A 19,582-nucleotide genomic window follows, 5' to 3' on the forward strand; every position below is an offset into this window, starting at 1 on the left:
TGGATTGAGGATTTATCAATGAACAGAAAACAGAATAGGAATAAATGGATCATTCTTAGATTGGACCCAAGTTATCCACACTCAACATAATGATTTAGACATGACAAACAAATGTAATATTTTCAAATATACTGAAAACACAAAACTAGATGGAATGAGAGTTGTGAGGAGGAAACAAAGCACTTTGGGGGAATTGTAGAGTTAATTAGTGGGCAAGAAAATAGATGGAACATGGTACAAAAAATGTGAAATTATTCACTTTGGTAGGGTAAACACAAATGCTGAGCCTTCCTTAAATGGTGAGTGAGTGAGAATCGACAGCTAAATGGATTGTTGGACACGAAAAGTTAATTTGCAGGTCGGACAAGTTAGGAAGGAAATGGTACGTTGGCCTTTTGTGCAAGAGGAGTTCAGCACAGAACTAAAAGTGTCTTGCTACAACTGTAGAGCCCTAGTGAGACCACACCTGGAATACTATGTGTAGTTCTGGTCTCCTTACTTAAAGAAGGATATACTTGGCAAAGAGGAAATATAACAAAGTTTCACTAGATTACTCCCTTTAACATATGAGGTAATAGTTGGTGACTGGAAATGTATTCTCTAATAGTTTAGAAGAATGCAATATGATATCACTGAAATTTCCAAACTTCTTGCTTGCCTAAAGAGGATATTTTCCCTGGCTCTCCTTGAGAACAGAATCGAAAAGTGTATTGCTGAAAAAGCACAGCAGGTCAGGCAGCATCCAAGGAGCAGGAGAGCTGGTGTTTCAGGCATAAGCCCTTCATCAGGAATGTCAAGGAACAGAATCATAGACTATTTAGGACTGAGATGAGGAGAATTTCTTCACTCAGGTAATGAATTGTTCTAATTAATGAATGCAGAAGGCTATGGGAGAACAGTCACTGAGCATGTTGAAGATAGGGATCAACGGCTTCTCCATACCAAAGACACCAAAGGATACAAGGATGGTGCAAGAAAATGGTTGAGGTAAAAAAATTCAGTCCTGAGCTAATTGACACAAGGGGCCAAATTATCTATACCCATGCCTATCTCCAATGTTCATATATTCCTAATGTTCATACACTATCAACTTTCATTATCTGCAGCAGTTTAGTCCATTCCAGAACCCAGCAGTAACATGATCAACCTTGTTGCCCACAGAAGGCTGTGCTCTGTCACAGGCCTTTCCAAAGTCACTATTTTAATTTTATACTAACATTTTATATAATTGTATAAAATTATACTAATTTTATACTACTACAAATGTAGAGGTAGTTAAAAAATGTAAAAAAGGACAATTAAAGTTGTCCCTAATTGGCAAACAATCTGAAGAAATCCAATTGAAATGTCATATCTAAAAGAAATCCTTTTCCTTTCTACATAGATTTATTAATTTATGTAAATGGCTTTTTACCTTTTCACCTAAAATTATTGGAAGTAGGTTGTCCAGCAGGTTGAATTCAGCAAGAGTAATTGTAATTGTTGTTTTTAAAACAGTTATACAAGTTAATCTTGTTGGAATATACTCTTCTAAAGCAGCCAATTCTTCTTGGCTTGGCATTGTTCTCTTCTCATCCACAGTTTCTGAAAGATTTCAAAGGAATAATGTCAGCTTAAATATAATTGTTACTATTAGAAGAACTGGAGGTAGTTTGGAAAGCAAACACAATATTGACAGAATGATAACAAACTTAATGAGACATGACTATTGGAATAGTAATAGATTAGCATCTTACATTTGTGTCTGTTATATAACGAGGAGAGAGTGAGGTCTACAGATGCTGGAGATCAGAGCTGAAAATGTGTTGCTGGAACAGCACAGCAGGTCAGGCAGCATTCAGGGAACAGGAGAATCGATGTTTCGGGCATAAGCCCTTCTTCAGGAATGAGGAAAGTGTGTCCAGCAGGCTAAGATAAAAGGTAGGGAGGAGGGACTTGGGGGAGGGGCGTTGGAAATGCAATAGGTGGAAAGAGGTCAAGGTGAGGGTGATAGGTCAGACTGGGGTGGGGGTGGAGAGGTCAGGAAGAAGATTGCAGGTTAGGAAGGCGGTGCTAGGTCGATGGATTTGACTGAGACAAGGTGGGGGGAGGGGAAATGAGGAAACTGGTGAAATCAGAGTCCATCCCTTGTGGTTGGAGGGTTCCTAGGCGGAAGATGAGGTGCACTTCCTCCAACCGTCGTGTTGTTGTGGTCTGGCGATGGAAGAGTCCAAAGACCTGCATATCCTTGGTGGAGTGAGAGGGGGAGTTGAAGTGTTGAGCCACAAAGTGGTTGGGTTGGTTGGTCCAGGTGTCCCAGAGGTGTTCTCTGAAACGCTCCGCAAGTAGGCGGCCTGTCTCCCCAATATAGAGGAGGCCACATCAGGTGCAGAGGATGCAATAAATGATGTGTGAGGAGGTGCAGGTGAATTTGTGGCGGATATGGAAGTTTCCTTTGGGGCCTTGGAGGGAGGTGAGGGGGGAGGTGTGGGCGCAAGGCTTGCACCTCCTGCGGTTGCAGGGGAAGGTGCTGGGAGTGGAGGTTGGGTTGGTGGGGGGTGTGGATTTCACGGAGGGAGTGGTCTTTACGGAATGCTGATCGGGGAGGGGAGGGAAATATATCCTTGGTGGTGGGGTCCGTTTGGAGGTGGCGGAAATGACGGCGGATGATACGCTGTACATGGAGATTGGTGGGGTGGCAGGTGAGGACCAGTGGGGTTCTGTCCTGGTGGCGGTTGGAGGGGCGGGGCTCAAGGTCGGAGGAGCAGGAAGTGGAAGAGATGCGGTGGAGGGCATCGTCGACCACGTCGGGGGGGAAATTGCGGTCCTTGAAAAAGGAGGCCATCTGGGTTGTACGTTTTTGGAACTGGTCCTCCTGGGAGCAGATGCGGCGGAGAGGAAGGAATTGGGAGAATGGGATGGCGTTTTTACAGGGGGCAGGGTGGGTCATAGGATATGTGGAACAGTCCATCTTCCGCAACTACACTGGCCCCACCCCCCCACCTTTTCCTCCGCTACATCGATTACTGTATCGGCGCTGCCTCGTGCTCCCACGAGGAGGTTGAACAGTTCATCCACTTCACCAACACCTTCCACCCTGACCTCAAATTCACCTGGACAGTCTCAGATTCCTCCCTCCCCTTCCTCGACCTTTCTATTTCTATCTCAGGCGACCGAATCAACACGGACATCTACTACAAACCGACCGACTCCCACAGCTACCTGGACTACACCTCCTCCCACCCTGCCCCCTGTAAAAACGCCATCCCATTCTCCCAATTCCTTCGTCTCCGCCACATCTGCTCCCAGGATGACCAGTTCCAAAAACGTACAACCCAGATAGCCTCCTTTTTCAAGGACCACAATTTCCCCCCCGACGTGGTCGACGATGCCCTCCACCGCATCTCTTCCACTTCCCGCTCCTCCGCCCTTGAGCCCCGCCCCTCCAACCGCCACCAGGACAGAACCCCACTGGTCCTCACCTGCCACCCCACCAATCTCCATGTACAGCGTATCATCCGCCGTCATTTCCCCCACCTCCAAACGGACCCCACCACCAAGGATATATTTCCCTCCCCTCCCCTATCAGCATTCCGTAAAGACCACTCCCTCCGTGACTCCCTCGTCAGATCCATACCCCCCACCAACCCAACCTCCATTCCCAGCACCTTCCACTGCAATCGCAAGAAATGCAAGACTTGCGCCCACACCTCCCCCCTCACCTCCCTCCAAAGCCCCAAAGGAAACTTCCATATCCGCCACAAATTCACCTGCACCTCCTCACACATCATCTATTGCATCCTCGGCATCCGATGTGGCCTCCTCTATATTGGGGAGACAAGCCGCCTACTTGCAGAGCGTTTCAGAGAACACCTCTGGGACACCTGGATCAACCAACCCAACCAACCTGTGGCTCAACACTTCAACTCCCCCTCCCACTCCACCAAGGATATGCAGGTCTTTGGACTCCTCCATCGCCAGACCACAACAACACGACAGTTGGAGGAAGAGCGCCTCATCTTCCGCCTAGGAACCCTCCAACCACAAGGAATGGACTCTGATTTCACCAGTTTCCTCATTTCCCCTCCCCCCACCTTGTCTCAGTCAAATCCATCGAACTCAGCACCGCCTTCCTAACCTGCAATCTTCTTCCTGACCTCTCCGCCCCCACCCCAGTCTGACCTATCACCCTCACCTTGACCTCTTTCCACCTATTGCATTTCCAACGCCCCTCCCCCAAGTCCCTCCTCCCTACCTTTTATCTTAGCCTGCTGGACACACTTTCCTCTTCCTGAAGAAGGGCTTATGCCCGAAACGTCGATTCTCCTGTTCCCTGAATGCTGCCTGACCTGCTGCACTGTTCCAGCAACACATTTTCAGGTCTGTTATATAATTTAAGTCTCAGAATTGCTTAGCTACATTCGGATTCTTAAAAAGAACAATTGATACCTTTCAAGAACTAGCAAACCAGATAGTACTGTGAAATAAACTGTGTGGGTATATACTGACAGTTTTCACATTGCAGTAAAGGCAAATGGGTAAAAAGAGATTTGCCAGAGCATGTCTCAAAGTGGATCTATTATTGAGTGATGAGAGAAATCAGAATTTTAAATGCAAGGGGCATATTTTTAGCAAGATGAAGGACATATTCTCATTTATATTGAATTTAACTGTCAAGTATTGCTGGGCCTACAGTCGAATTCCAAAGATTCAATACTATCAGACGAGAAATTCCTCCTCATCTCTAATTTAAATATGTGACCATTTATTCTAACATTATGCCCTCTGGTCCCAGATGGGTGAACAACATTTACGTGTCAACCTTGTGAAGCCTCCTAAGAAATCTGAATGTTTCAATTAGGTCACTTCTCATTCTTCCAAATTCTAACATGTACAGCCATGACCTACTCTACCTTTCCTCATAAGACAGTCCCTCCAGAGAAGGCATCAACCTAATGAACCTACTCTACACTGCTTCCAATGCCAGCATATCTTTCTATAGGTAAGAGAACCAAAACTGTTAATAAGATCCAAGCTGTCGTCTGACTAGTGCCTTGCACAATTTTAGCAAAACCTTCTTACTTATATACTACTTCCTTGATAGACATTTCAAAAATCCCTGAAAAGGTGCCAGTGGATAATGTGACTATACTGTAGCTTTAAGAGGTTATGTGGTTCTGTATTTTTTTGGAGAGAGATTTTAAAGCAGAGATGATAAGCTGTCTATTGAAGACCCATAAAGTAAACAGCTTGGGAGACCTTGGTTTTTTTAAAAAATGTTGGAATAATAGAAGCAGCCTGGATGGGTGTGGCCAGCTCTCTCAGACCAGGATTTCTAGGATTTTTTTTAAGTTTTTAGGTTCAGCTTTAATAAGTTGCTGTTGGAGTCTTAACAGCTGCGAGAGTTTTGAAGAAGTAGAAGCTATCTTCTCTCTCTCGGTTCTAGCTAGAAGCTGAGGTTTCTCCCTGCTACTGGGTTACCTATGAGACAAATCTATTTATCTGATTTTGCCTTTTTGCCAAGGGGTGTGTTTATGAAATATTACTATATTGGAACAGCTCATTAGTAACAATTACAGTATCCATTATTTGGTTAAGTTTTCCAATAGAGTTAAGTTATTCTAAGGTCTTCTATCTTTTGTATATTTTAATTGTAGTGTTTAAATAAATTGTGTTTTGCTTAATGTCAAGTCAATTGGACACCACTCACATTACATCTGAAACACAGTACTTTACGTATACCTTTAAAATAAGAAAAAGTTAGGATCTCGGCTACCTTCTTAAAATATTTTGAGTGGGTCTGGTCTGGCCCATAACAATTGGAAACATGCTAATGTGACACCCTTATTCAGAAAAGGAGATAAGCAAAAAGTTAGAAACTATGCACCAGTTAGTTTAACCTCTGTAATGGGGAAGTTGCTGGACTCAATCATAAAGGAGGAGATAACTGAACACTTAGAAAAAACAAAGCACAATTCACCAGTGACAGCACAGTTTCATGAAGGACAAGTCATGCTTCACAAACCAGATGGAGTTCTTTGAGGATGTAACCAACAAGGTGGATAATGGAGATCCAGTGGATGTGGTAAAGCCAGACTTCCAGAAGGGATTTGACAAGGCTTAGATGATTGATACAGAAAGTTATATCCCAGGAGGTTAGGGATAGAATATTGGCTTGGACAGAAGTTGTCTGACTGACAGAAAACAGAGGGTCAGGATAAATGGATCTTTCTCTGAATGGCAAACTGTAATTGGTGGGACATCACAGAGTCCAGTTCTTGGACCTTAACTATTTACAATCTATGTAAATGATCTGCAAACAGGACAGAGTGTAACATAGCAAAATTCATGGACGATGCCAAAAAACATAGATAGGAAAGCAGGCTTTGATGAGGAGAAAAGAGTTTACAGATGGATATTGATAGGTTCAGAGAGTGGGCCAAAATCTGGCAGATGGAATTTAATGTGAATAAGTGCAAGGTTGTCCATCTTGACCAGAAAAATAAGACGACAGATTATTATTTAAATGGGAAGCAGGTTCAAAATGCATCAGTGCAGTGATATGTCGGTGTCCTTGTGCAATACACAGAAAGTGGGTATGTAGGTGCAGCATATAATAAGAAAAGCAAATGGAATTTTGGCAGTTATTGCAGAAGATTGGATTATAAAAGTAAACAAGCATTGTGACAAATATGTAAGGCAATAATGAGACCACATTTGGAATACTGTGTTTAATTTTTGCCTCCTTACATGAGGAAGGATGTATTGCCACTGGAGGCAGTTCACAGGAGATTCACAATGTTGATTCCTGGGATGAAAGGGCTGTCGTACTGTTGAATAGTTTGGCCTTGTACTCACTGGAGTTCAGAAGAATGAAGGGGGATCCGACTGAGGTACATTAAATGTTAAAAGGGATTAATAAGGTACACGCTGAATAGATGTTCTCCTTTTTGGGACAGTCTTGAGCAAGAGATCATAGATATAAAATAAGTGCAGGCCAGTTCAAAACTGAGGTGAGAAATTGCTTCTCTCAGAGGGTTGTGAATCTGTGGAACTCACTACCTCTGAGTGCAGTGGAGGCAGAATCAATCAACAGATTCAAGAAAGAAATGGACATGTTTCTGATGAAAAGTGAGATAAAGGGCCATGGGAAGGAAAGTGGAGTTGAGACTAGGACGAGATCAGCCATGATCATGATAAATGACAAAGCAGGCTCGAAGGTGTGAATTGCCTACTCCTGTTCCTAATTCTTATGTTGCTTCAGATGTGGGCTCTGATCAGCCAATTGGTTTGTATGTTGCCAAGAAAGCAGTTGGTGCTATAGGTTTGAATGCTCGTGAGGGATGTGGGCTTTAATGTCAGAAATATTGTTCAACATGCGAGATTACTTAACCAAGAGCACGAATTTCAAAAAACTTAACATTTAGTTGGACTGACAATAGAGTTTTGAATCCAAACAGTATTGGTTAAGGTGAGACAGTGCACAGATTCTGTTTCACTGAGTTTTCCACATCTAACACTTGGTCCATTGAGAAGATCAGCCTGTGGCCATTACATTTTATGTGTTAATGTTTTTAAACTTATGTTATTTAGGTCTGTTTATCAAATCCTAAATAATTGTTTGATAGTCCAGAAATTAAATCTTGATGAAAAGAGACAGGGAGTTGAAGCTTTTCCAGACGCACTCATTCGCCTGTACCTGTATTTTTGTTTTCGCCACTGTTTACCTATCATTTGCATAGCTATGCTATTTAACAATGTGATCTACCTGTATTGCTCACAAGACAATGCTTTTCATTGTGCCCCAGGACACATGACAATAAATTAAATTCAATTTCAAATTCATGAGGACTGGGATGCAAGAAATAAACTTGAAAAAGGAACATGAATTTACACAGCATGAGAAAAAGGGTACTGATTGGTTGGCCCTGACTTCAACAGTTTCCTCATTTCCCCTTCCCCCACCTCACCCTAGTTCTAAACTTCCAGCTCAGCACTGTCCCCATGACTTGTCCGGACTTGTCCTACCTGCCTATCTCCTTTTCCACCTATCCACTCCACACTCTCCTCCCTCGCCAATCACCTTCATCCCCTCCCCCACTCATCCATTGTACTCTATGCTACTTTCTCCCCACCCCCACCCTCCTCTAGCTTATCTCTCCACGCTCCAGGCTCACTGCCTTTATTCCAGATGAAGGGCTTTTGCCCAAAACGTCGATTTCGAAGCTCCTTGGATGCTGCCTGAACTGCTGTGCTCTTCCAGCACCACTAATCCAGAATCTGGTTTCCAGCATCTGCAGTCATTGTTTTTACCACCATGAAGAAAGAACAGTTAATTGTCCATTTTAATTCTCACATAGATTCTGATTCGTCAGGGTGTTGATATGGGAAGGCAATAGAATCTTCATGAATCCCATCCCCACCAGAAAAAAGTGCAATGTACATAAAAATTAATTTTGCGGCTGTATTAATATATTCAGCATATTCATATGCATATTCATATGCTTAAATACAACAAAACTATTTCCAGAAATAGAGGATTAGTATGTTGAGAATACAGATGAATGATCTTTGGAAAAAGTGCCAGAGGAGAGATGTGTTTTGATGAACTGGTTTACCTGCCTGAAAGGGCAATGGAAGCAGATCCACTATTGACATTTCAAATAAATATATGGCTCATAAGAAGTTCTATGAGAAGAGGACAATGGTCTAATTGGATGTCAGCACAAACACAAACAGTCAAACGGATACCTACTGCACTGTGTAAAAGTGATTCATCACTTTGATGTTTATTCATTCCTGGGATGTGAGGTTCACTGGCTTTGTTAGCATTTATTGCCCATCTCTAGACACCCTTGGAAATGTGATGATGAGCTACTTTCTTGAACCTCTCTTGTCCATTGGTGTAGATAGGAAGTTTAAGAATATTGGCAAAGGGACAGGAAAGAGCAGTGATATTTCAAAGTAAGGATGGTGAGTGGCTTGGAAGGGAATGTGCAAGTGGTGATGTTCCCATGTATCTGCTGCCTTTGTCCTGGATTGTAACGGTTATGGGTTTGGAAGGTTTTGTCAGAGAAGCTTTGGTGAACTTTTGTAGTGCATCTTGTAGATGATACACACTGCTACTACTGAGTGTCAGTGTGGAAGGAGTGAATGCTTGTAAATGTGGTGCCAATTAAGTGAGCTGCTTTGGCCTAGCTATTGTCAATTTTTAAGTGTGGTCAGAGCTGCAGTCATCCAGGGAAGTGGGTGATAGTCCATCACACTCCTGACTTGTGCCTTATCGATGATGGACAGCTTTGATAAGTCAGGCACTGAGGTACTCCCCATCCCAAACAACACCACCCCTGCCCTAGATGTTGATAGTGGGCGATTCAGTGATGCTAAAATTCTCTCTTGTTGAAGATGGTCATTGGCTAGAATTTGTATGGTGCGAATATTACTTGCCATTTATCAGATCAAGTCTGAATATCATCCAGGTGTTGCTGCATTTGGACATGGAATATTTCAGTATCTGAGGAGTGTGCAATGGTACTAAACATTGCACAATCATCAGCAAACATAACCACTTCTGTTCTTCTGATAGAGGGAAGATCATTGATAAAGCAGCTAAAGATGTTTGGGCCTAGAATATTCTCTTGAGAAACTGTTGGGCTCTTGTGGTGCAGTGGTAATGTCTCCATCTCTGAGCCAGGAGGTCTGGGTACAAGTCCCACCTGTTCCAGGAGTGTGTAATGACAACTCTGAAGAGGTTGGTTAGAAAATATCTACCATGTGGAACTCCTATCAAGATGCCTTGTCGTTGAGATAACTGACCTCCAACAACCACAACCACCTTTCTTGGTGCTAGGTATGACTCAAATCAGCAGAGAGCTTGCTCCTCCCAGCTTCTATTGACTCTAGTTTTGCTGGAGTTCTTTGATGCCACATTTGTTCAAATGCAACCTTGACATCAAGAAGTGTCTCACTCACCTCCCCACTGGAGTTCAACTGTATTTTTCTGTTAAACCAAGGCTGTTATTAGGTCAGGAGGGTAAAAACAATGACTGCAGATGTTGGAAACCAGAGTTTAGATTAGAATGGTGCTGGAAAAGCACAGCCGTTCAGGCAGCATCCGAGGAACAGTAAAATCGACGTTTCGGGCAAAAGCCCTTCATCAGGCTTTTGCCCGAAACGTCGGTTTTACTGTTCCTCGGATGCTGCCTGAACGGCCGTGCTTTTCCAGCACCATTCTAATCTAATCTAAATCTAATCTAAACATTAGGTCAGGAGCTGAGTGGTTCTGGCTAAACCCAAACTTAGCATAATGAGCAGGTTTGGCTCGATTGCCAATAAAAAAGGTGAAATGATGCAAACTAAAATTAAGTAATTTTTAACTATACAGTATAATACAACATTACATTGACACTACTAAAAGTAGTTGACTTTTACCAACTGTAAAAACTATGAGAATAAAAAAGTTACAGTAAATACTTTTGTAGGATCACTACAATTTTGTTCTAACCTGAGTGAGGCTTACTGTATGGTTCATACTCATGGTCCAGTCCACAGGCCACCATCTTTAGTATTCTGTGAACAGAGCTACTGTCCAGCTGAACCTCCATTGGACCTATAACTAGACTTTTTGTGGACATCTCTTGGACGCTGCCCAGATCTTCACTTTTATTTGCAGAAACATCTTGTTGTTGACTAACAGAACCTGAGAATAAAACAACCATATGGCATCAGCAACTCCTTTTTTGAATAAAAACAGTTCTGCCAATTATGAACCCAAAAGAATAAACTGAACCAGATTCTAAAAAGAGAGAACTGATGGAATGCTAACCAAAACAGCATTGGAATAGTCAAATCAATATTAAGCAAAGAATAAATCCGGAGCAGCGTCAAAACATTCATATAGATTACTCATTGGTTTTGACTACCTGAGAACTTTTAAACTATCTAACCTCAGTTTAATCAGCAAGCATTGCTTTGCACCCTACTTTCCCTGAGTAGTACTTAAACATTCGAAATTCTGACTATCTGACATCAGCAGTGCACAAATGTGTTTAAAGGCAGGGGCAGAGTTACAACTTCAATAATGGAGTTGAGGTTCCAACTACACAGCAGGCTAGTTGTGCAGGGATTGATTTGTCTAACTTAAAACCCAAAATTATAATTTATTTGCCCAGACTGTTGCTTCATTGTAAAGGCATCCTTACTATACAAGCCTGACAGCTGAAGAGTTCAATTTTTCTCTTCCTAACATCCATAAAGCAAAGAGATTAGCTCACTTTGCAATCAATCAACAGGGAACATTACTCACCTATGAAGCAAGTAATTGAGATTTTTTAAACTGAGCTTTTTTTGCACAATGTTTACTTTGGTCTTAGCCAATCCACCAGAATGTTTTCATAAATATGGGAAGCATTGTCTTGACAAGGTACTCAATACACCTCTGACATGATACATCATTTTCATTTAGCCACTTAAAAATAATCCCATTGAAAAGTGATTCAAATACATAAGTTTCAAACCATTACTCTGACAATGCAGTGACTGGACAGATGTTAGCAATAGGGCAAGAAAGGAGTATGATATCGTTTGTATGACAGTGATGATATAGGACTGGAAGGAAGTCACCTGTCTAGCCTCTTACCCTCAATTAAACGTGAGACACTGAACCAACTGGAGTTAGTGATAAAGAGGCGCAGAAAAGCAAACAGTTTTAAAAAGAGGACAAAGAGGAACTAAGAAACAGATTTTAATTTCTCTTTCTGGAGAAGTTACATCACGAAGATAAAATGGCACAGAAGGTTGTGGATTACTAACTGAGTAGTTTACCTTTTGGTGAATGATTAATAATTCAAGCTTTAATTTAATTAAACGTTTACTATACTATTACAAGAATATTAACTTTAAATCCTTTCTGGCCAACTGATTTATCCATTCAATCTATCGCATTGTCTTGTGATCTGCTATAGAAATCACATGATCTGGGTCTATTTTCTTCCAGCAATTTAACTGGTTCAGAAAAACCACACAAAACTGCTCCTATTAATCTAGCAGGCATCTCAAAGCAAACATCAACCGGCTGCAATAAGGTCTGTAAAATGTCTGCTCAAATATTAGCCAAGAGTGCACTGCAGCAACTTCATTCCAGTTCCAATATAATAATTATTTTAAATTGGAGAGCGTTCAGAGAAGATTTACCAGGATGTTGCCAGGACTGAAGGACTTGAGTAATAAAGATAGGCTGGATAGGCGGGAATTTTCTTCACTGGAGCATAGGAGGTTGAGGGGTAAACTTATAAAGGTTTATAAAATTATGAGGGGCACAGATAAGGTGAATAGTCGAAGTGTTTTGTTTTCGAATACTGATGTCATGAAAAAGGCTGACTAAACAACAATCTCCAATTACAGTAACAGACTTTGCAATTACATGAAAAGGATTAACTTTTATGAAATATTGTGAAGTTCACTGTGAAGAGAGTGTCTGTAAGACAGCTATAGATTAAATCATCTAGAAAGACAACATAGAGCAGGGCACATTGTTTATAGAAAGCATTGAACATGTGAGCTGACCAAAAGCACACTTGTTAGTTTCGCAATATAATCCATATTCAGTGCTTATCCCAGTCCTTTCTTGAAGATATAATCTCAGACTATTCTGGTTAGATTGAGGTAAAAGAGAGGGCAACAGGTCAAGGACCAAATGTCTACGAAGAAACATTTGTTTGTCTAGTTCAAGGGGAGGGAAGCAAACATCAAAGAGAAAATAAAGCAATACCTTTGCCACTACTACACTCCATTGTGTATAGGTAATCCATGTAGAAGGCCCCAAAACGCTGTACACCAGCTATCTCTGTGTATGTCTCCTGCCAACAAAGAAAGACAAATAGAACTTAAGTTCCAAAAGGATGGAACTCACAGATTACAACACTTTATGTGAATGTTATTTGTATTTGCATAGCCTTTTACACAAAGGCTTATCAGCGAAAGAGAACAGAGGTTATCTAAAGCATTCTCCTGCTCAAGTAATGCAACAGAATTCAGGTTGTGCACAAAAGCACTATACAATTTGAGTCACCATTTCACCAGTTAATATCTAATTTTAGTTATTTACACGGTCAATAAAATCACAGGAAATTTGTCTCCAAATGTATCTTCGACCATTAGTAAATGTAATAATGTGTTTAAATATTTATTTTACAAAGTGAAACCAATTAAAATAGCATCTTCAAATTTACTCGAAGGTATCCAGCTTAATCGTGCAATAGCTTTCCATTACATGAACAAGACTTTCTATTGCTGTGTTCTACTTTGCCATAGTTTCTTTGTGGGATGCTGGAAAGCTGTTTGGATTTCATTTTCTCAGCTATTCCATATTCATGACCATTACCTGAGAGTAAAATAATTTTCTCCTCTGCAAACCAGACTACTCAAAAGGTAAAAGCTACAATCGTCTGCTGCTGATTTTACAGGATGGCTTTGAATACCTAATTTGGAATGATTATTTTCAGTGCTCAACTGAACACTGTGTTTCAGAGATTGAGGATAATTGTAATTTTAAGAAGCTGTCATGAATGCTCAACTTTGCAAGACAGGAATACTTCGACATGTACTTTTAACTCAAAGTAAAATAATGAATTCTGCATAAACACCTCGGCTTGCAAAATCCCATGATATGGTAGCCAATAGGGATGGAAATGAAAAAATAATTGGTACAGTGGAATATGCAATTTTATAACCTTTTCACAGCATCTTACATCAAAGGATAACTGTTGCATGAGACAAAGAAATAAAGAAACTACTTCTGGAGGAAAGGAAGGTGAATGGTCTTATGTTAACAACTAAGGTGGTTTGCTTGTGAAAGTTTTTTGTCTGTTCTCAAGGAAGGTAGCAAAGAGGGTCTTGAAGATTTAGGGAATGGACAGTCTTTGAAGTTTGCTTTGCTTGTGAAAATCATGTCTGGAAAACTCAAATAATGACTGATACAACTGTAGAAGATATTGGAAGTTTCAATCTGATGCAATGGGAAGAAGTGAACTTCCACTGGATAGATGGAGTGACTTGGCCTTTCAAATACAGTGGTATTCCTCCTGAACTGCTAAGTATCTGCCAAAACACATGTATTTGTGTTTCCAAAGACAAATTTCATTGTATCAGTTCATGAACGCAGAGCTTACCCTTTTTTTTGGTTTAATCTACAAGATGTCTGTCAATTAATACTTCCTGTTGATGTTAGTTCGCTGATATAAAGTAAAAGTCTTAAAAAGTGAAATTATGTGCACTGGTTTATTTCCATTGGTAGTTTGGGAAATTAATCTCTTTTAAAAAGTCATCTGTTTCTATGGAGATCCTTGTTTTCATTTACTCATGGGACATAGCCATCACTGGCTAGGCCAGTGTTTATTGCCCGCCCCAGTTGCCCTTCAGAAGATGGTGGTGAGCTGCCTTCTTGAACCACTGCAGTCCACATGATACAGGGTTAGGGTTAGGGTGAGGGCGAGGGATCATTCCTTAAGGGATGGAATTCCAGAATTTTGACTAAGTGTCAACGAAGAAATGGTGGTATATTTCCAAGTCAGGATGAGGAGTGGCTTGGAAGGGGAACTTGCAGGCGGTGTTGTTCCCATTATCAGCTGCCCTTGTGCTTCCAGATGGAAGGTGCTGTCTCAGGATCTTTGATGAATTTCTGCAGTGCATCTTGTAGATGGTACACACTGCTATTACTTAGTCTTGGTGGCAGAGAGACTGAATGTTTGTGAATGTGGTGCCATCAAGCAAGCTGCTTTGTCCCTGATGGTGGAGGAGAAAGTGAGGACTGCAAATGGTGGAGATCAGAGTCAACATGTGTGGCGCTGGAAAAGCACAGCAGGTCAGGCAACATCTGAGGAGCAGGAGAGTCGATGTTTCGGGCATAAGCACTTCATGAGGAATATTCCTGATAAATGGCTTATGCCCGAAACGTTGACTCTCCTGCTCCTCAGATGCTGCCTAACCTGCTGTGCCTTTCCAGTGCCACACTTTTTGAGTTGGCCTTGATAGTGTCAAATGTCTTGAGTTCTGTTGGAGCAGCACTTGTTCAGGCAAGCCAGGAGCATTCTACCACACTGAAGAGAAAATGAGGTCTGCAGATGCTGGAGATCAGAGATGGAAATGTGTTGCTGGAGAAGCGCAGCAGGTCAGGCAGCATCTAGGGAACAGGAGAATCGACGTTTCGGGCATTAGCCCTTCCTGAAGTATAGGAGTTGGGGCATCATGTTACAAATGTACAGGACATTGGTGAGGCCACTTTTAGGATACTGCATACAATTCTGGTTGCCCTTCTGTAGAAAGGATGTTGTGAAATTTGAAAGAGTTCAGAAAAGATTTACAAGGAAGTTGCCAGGACCAGAAGATTTGAGCTATACACAGTGGCTGAATAGGCTGAGGCTGTTTTCCTTGGAGCAGCAGAGACTGAGGGGTAACTCTATAGAGGTTTTTTTTAAAATCATGAGGGGCGTAGTCGGGGTGAATAGCCAAGGTCTTTTTCCCCAGAGTGGGGGAGTCCAAAACTAGAGGGCATAGGTTTAAGGTGACAGGGGAAAGATTTAAAAAGGACCTGAGGGGGTAACTTTTTTTTTTACAGAGGTTGGTGCATGTATGAAATGAGCTGCTCGAGGAAGTGGTGGAGGCAGGTACAATTATAACAGTTAAAAGACATTTGGATGGGTATATAAAAAGAAAGGGTTCAGGGGGATATGGACCAAATGCTGGCAAATGGGACTAGGTCAGATTGGGATGTTTGGTCAGCATGGATGTGTTGTACCGAAAGGTCTGTTTCCATGCTGAATGACTATGATGCCATACTGGGAGGAGACTACCTAGTGGTATTTTCACTGTACTGTTAATCCAGAGACGACGGTAAGCTTCTGGTAAACCGGATTTGAATCCTGCAAAACAGATGGTCGAATTTAAATCCAATAAAAATCTGACCATGAATCTATTGCCAATTGTCGGAAAAACTCACCTGGTTCAAACTGTTGTTTTGGGAATAACACCTGGTCTGACCTGGATATGACACCAGATCTGCAGCAATGTGGTTGACTTGTAACTTCCCTCTGAGCAATTAAGGATGGACTATAAATGCTGGCCGAGTCAATGATGCCCTCAATGAATGAATTTTAAAAATGGTGAGTTCAGTTTCTGGTTAATGGCACTCATCCAGGATGTTGAAAGTAAGGAATTCAGTGATGGTAATGCCATTAAATGTCAAGGGGCAGTGGTTAGATTGTCTCTTGCTGGAGATGGTCATTGCCTGGCATTTGTGTGGCACTTGCCACTTTTCAGCCCAAACCTTGATATTGTGTAGGTCTTGATATACTGCTTCAGTACCTGAGGTACTTAACATTGGTGCTGAATATTGTGCAAACATCAGCAATCATCTCCACTTCTGATTTTATGATAGAGGGAAGGTTATTGATCAAGCAGTAGCTGAAGATGGTTTGGCCTAGAACACTGAAATACCTGAAAGCTGAGGTGATTGACCTCCAACAACCACAACTATTTTCCTGTGTGTCAGGTATCAAACATAAGATTTTATGCACTTTCCATCCAAAAGATTCAAGTCAACCTTCCTAAGGTGTGTAATATAATGAGTAGACTTAAGCTTTATGATCAACAGAACACAAAGCTAAAGACTATGCTGAGGTCCATTTGATGAATTTTGAAGATATAAAAATAACTTACAGTTTCTCCTCTATCAAAAAACTCTGACCTACTCACTCTAGGATATGCTGATATGATTTGCCTCACCATCTCAACAGGCAGTACATTTCACATCTCCTCGTCTATCCATTTGCTTCATACCAAGTGTTTCCACTTCTGTCAGTCAGTTAAATGTTTCAGCTGATCTGCACACTCTCTAACACTTCATTAAGGTCTGCCCGAGTCTTTTTGCTGCCAGTTAACATTAAGGTTCCTTTTTCTCCTGTTAATTCAGACACCCAATCCTCGATTATTTGCTGCCCTTAAACATAAATCAAGCACGCAGGATGCAAAGTTTCTTTTCTTGCAAAAACATTTTCATAAAAAATAATGCAACATAAGCATAACACATGATGAACCAACACCTCAAATTCCAGTTTGGCAAAAGTTTTAACCAAGGCAATGAAAAGTTAAGTGACATCCACATCTCTGGCATCCACAACTCAAATAAAGATGACCCAATGGTGAATTTACTTCCAATTTCTCCCCCAAACAGGCTAAGAGAAAAACATTGGATCTTCACAATGACATTGTAGTACTCATTCATTTATTTTTAATTTATTTATAAGATGTGAGCATTGGCGACAGAAACAGCACATACTGCTTTTCCCTCATTGCCTTGAAGTAGTGGCAAGCCACAATCTTGAATAAATATAGATACACCAGCAGTACTTGACTTTTGTGTAGCAATGTGAGTAGCTTGTCATGTTACTTAAAAGGTAACTGAGTCAAACATGTCACGGTAGAGATAGATGTCGTAAAAGCAAAGTCAACATAGTCTCAGAGGACCATGGGGCTGCTGTCTCATTGGAGAGACACAACTGGTTTAACCTGAGGGTTACCATAAATCACACAAGGGTGTAAGGTTGAGAAGGTAGGTGGGGGGGGGGGGGGAGGCAATGGTCCAGTTGTACTATCACTGGACTGTTAATCTAGACACCCAGGTCATCTTCTGGGAACCCAGATTTGAATCCCACCATGGCAGATAGCGGATTTGAATCGTTAGACAAGCCCGTCTGGCTCACTGTCTTCTTGGGCAATGGGCAATAAATGCTGGTCTAGTCAGCGATGCCTTATCCCGTGAGTGAATAAAAAATGACAGGCAGCAGCAAACATTGAAAAAGCAAAAAGGTGAACTGCAAAAATTGTTTATTCCTATCTGGCACAAGAGTGCAAAGAGAATAGTGGCCAAATCAGGCCTAATAAAGGAAGTTAGAAGTAGCATTCAGTGCAAAAATGAGGCATACAAATTGGTAAGAGAAAACCTGAGGACGAGAAACAGTTTAGAAGTCAACAAAAGAGGGTGAAGGGATTGATTAAGAAAGGGAAAATAGAGTGCGAGTGAAATATAAGAACTGACTGTAAGAAGTTTCCATAGGTATGCAGACAGATAAAGATTGGTGAAAACTAATGTAGGTCCCTTAGGTCAGAAATGGGGGAATTTATAATGGCTAACAAATTAAATGCATACTTGACTTTAGGCTTCACAAAGGAGGACACAAATAATGTAGCAAAAATGATGAGGAACAAAGGGTTGAGTGTAAGGAAGAAGTTGAAGCAAATCTGTATTCGTACAGAAATGTTGGAGAAATTGATAAGATCAAAGGCTGATAAATCCCCAGGCCTGATAATCCAAATCCCAGAGTACTTAAGGAAGTAGCCCTAGAAATAGTGGATGTATTGGTGGTGAATTCCCAAAATTCTTTATACTCTGGAACAGTTCCTATAAATTGGAGGGTAGCGTATTTAACCTCATCATTTAAAATGGGAGGTTGTGTAAAAATAGGGAATTATGGACAAGAGACTTTGCCGTCAGTACTGGGGAAAGTGCTAGTATCCATCATCAAGGATTTTATAGCAGAGCACTTAGGAAACAGTGGCAGAACAATCAATGTGGACGAACAAAAGCGAAATCATGCCTGACAAACCTACTGGAATTTTCTTTTATTCATTCAGGGGATGTGGCCAGGCCAACATTTACTACCCATCCCTAAATGCTTAGAGGCAGCTAAGTAGCAACCACATTGTATGGGTCTTGAGTCACATTTAGGCCAGACTAGGTTAGGATGGTAATTTCCTTCCCTAAAGGACATTAGTGAACCAGATGAGTTTTTCCAACAATCGACAATTGTTTCATCGTCATCATTAGACTCCCAATTTTCAGGTATTTCGGGAATTCAAATTCTACCTTCTGACATGGCAGGATTTGAACCTTAAATTATTACCAGGTCTCTGAATTAGCAGTCTAGCAATAATACCAGTTCTTCGAGAATGCAATTAGTACAGTTGTTTGGGGAGCCAGTGGATGTGATTTATTTGGATTTTCAGAAGGTTTTTGACGAAGTTCCACAAAAGGCATTGATGTCTGAAAATTAAAGATTGGGGTAGTGTTTGAGATGAACAGAAAATTGGTTAGCAGACAAGGAAACTAACAGTAGGAATAAATGGGTTTATTTCTGAATAGAAGGCAGTGACTAGTAGGGTAACTCAGGGATTGGTACGAGGACCGCAGTTATTCATAATAAATGTCAATGATTTAGATAAGGGAACTAATGCAATATCTCAATTTGCAGATGACACAATTGCTGGGTGGAAGGGTGAGCTATAAGGAGGATGCAGCGATGCTGCAGTGTGATTTAGACAGGGTGAGTGAATAGGCAAATGCTTTGCAGATGGGAGTATAATATGGATAAACATGAAGCTATCCACTTTGGTAGCAAACAGAGTGAGGCAGTTTATTATTTGAATAGATGTAAATTGAGAGGGGGAATGTTCAATGAGACCCAGGTGTCCTTGTGCACCAGTTGCTCCAAGTAAGCGCACAGGTGCAGCAAACAGTAAAGGCGGCAAGCTATATTTTGCCCTTCATAGC

The 19,582-nt window shown here is 41.3% G+C and overlaps 1 protein-coding gene across 4 annotated transcripts in view; it reads right to left on the reverse strand.

Annotated features, from left to right (window-relative positions):
- vps13b (vacuolar protein sorting 13 homolog B) overlaps positions 1-19,582 on the reverse strand; it is a 977,967-nt gene that overhangs the window by 793,106 nt on the left and 165,279 nt on the right. For all 4 annotated transcript variants that reach the window (XR_015757055.1, XM_043687669.2, XM_043687667.2 and 1 more), the window contains exons 12-14: positions 12,749-12,836; positions 10,484-10,678; positions 1,415-1,584 (exon numbers count right to left, since the gene is read on the reverse strand). Coding sequence is in view for 3 of the 4 variants with exons in the window: in XM_043687669.2 (XP_043543604.2) it covers positions 1,415-1,584; positions 10,484-10,678; positions 12,749-12,836 (453 nt within the window). In the remaining variant the exon portion in view is untranslated. The remainder of the gene's footprint in view (positions 1-1,414; positions 1,585-10,483; positions 10,679-12,748; positions 12,837-19,582) is intronic.

This window comes from Chiloscyllium plagiosum, unplaced genomic scaffold (assembly GCF_037043375.1).
Source record: "Chiloscyllium plagiosum isolate Xiang-an unplaced genomic scaffold, Cpla_swu_hap1 HiC_scaffold_4, whole genome shotgun sequence".
Classification (NCBI taxonomy): Eukaryota; Metazoa; Chordata; class Chondrichthyes; order Orectolobiformes; family Hemiscylliidae; genus Chiloscyllium; species Chiloscyllium plagiosum.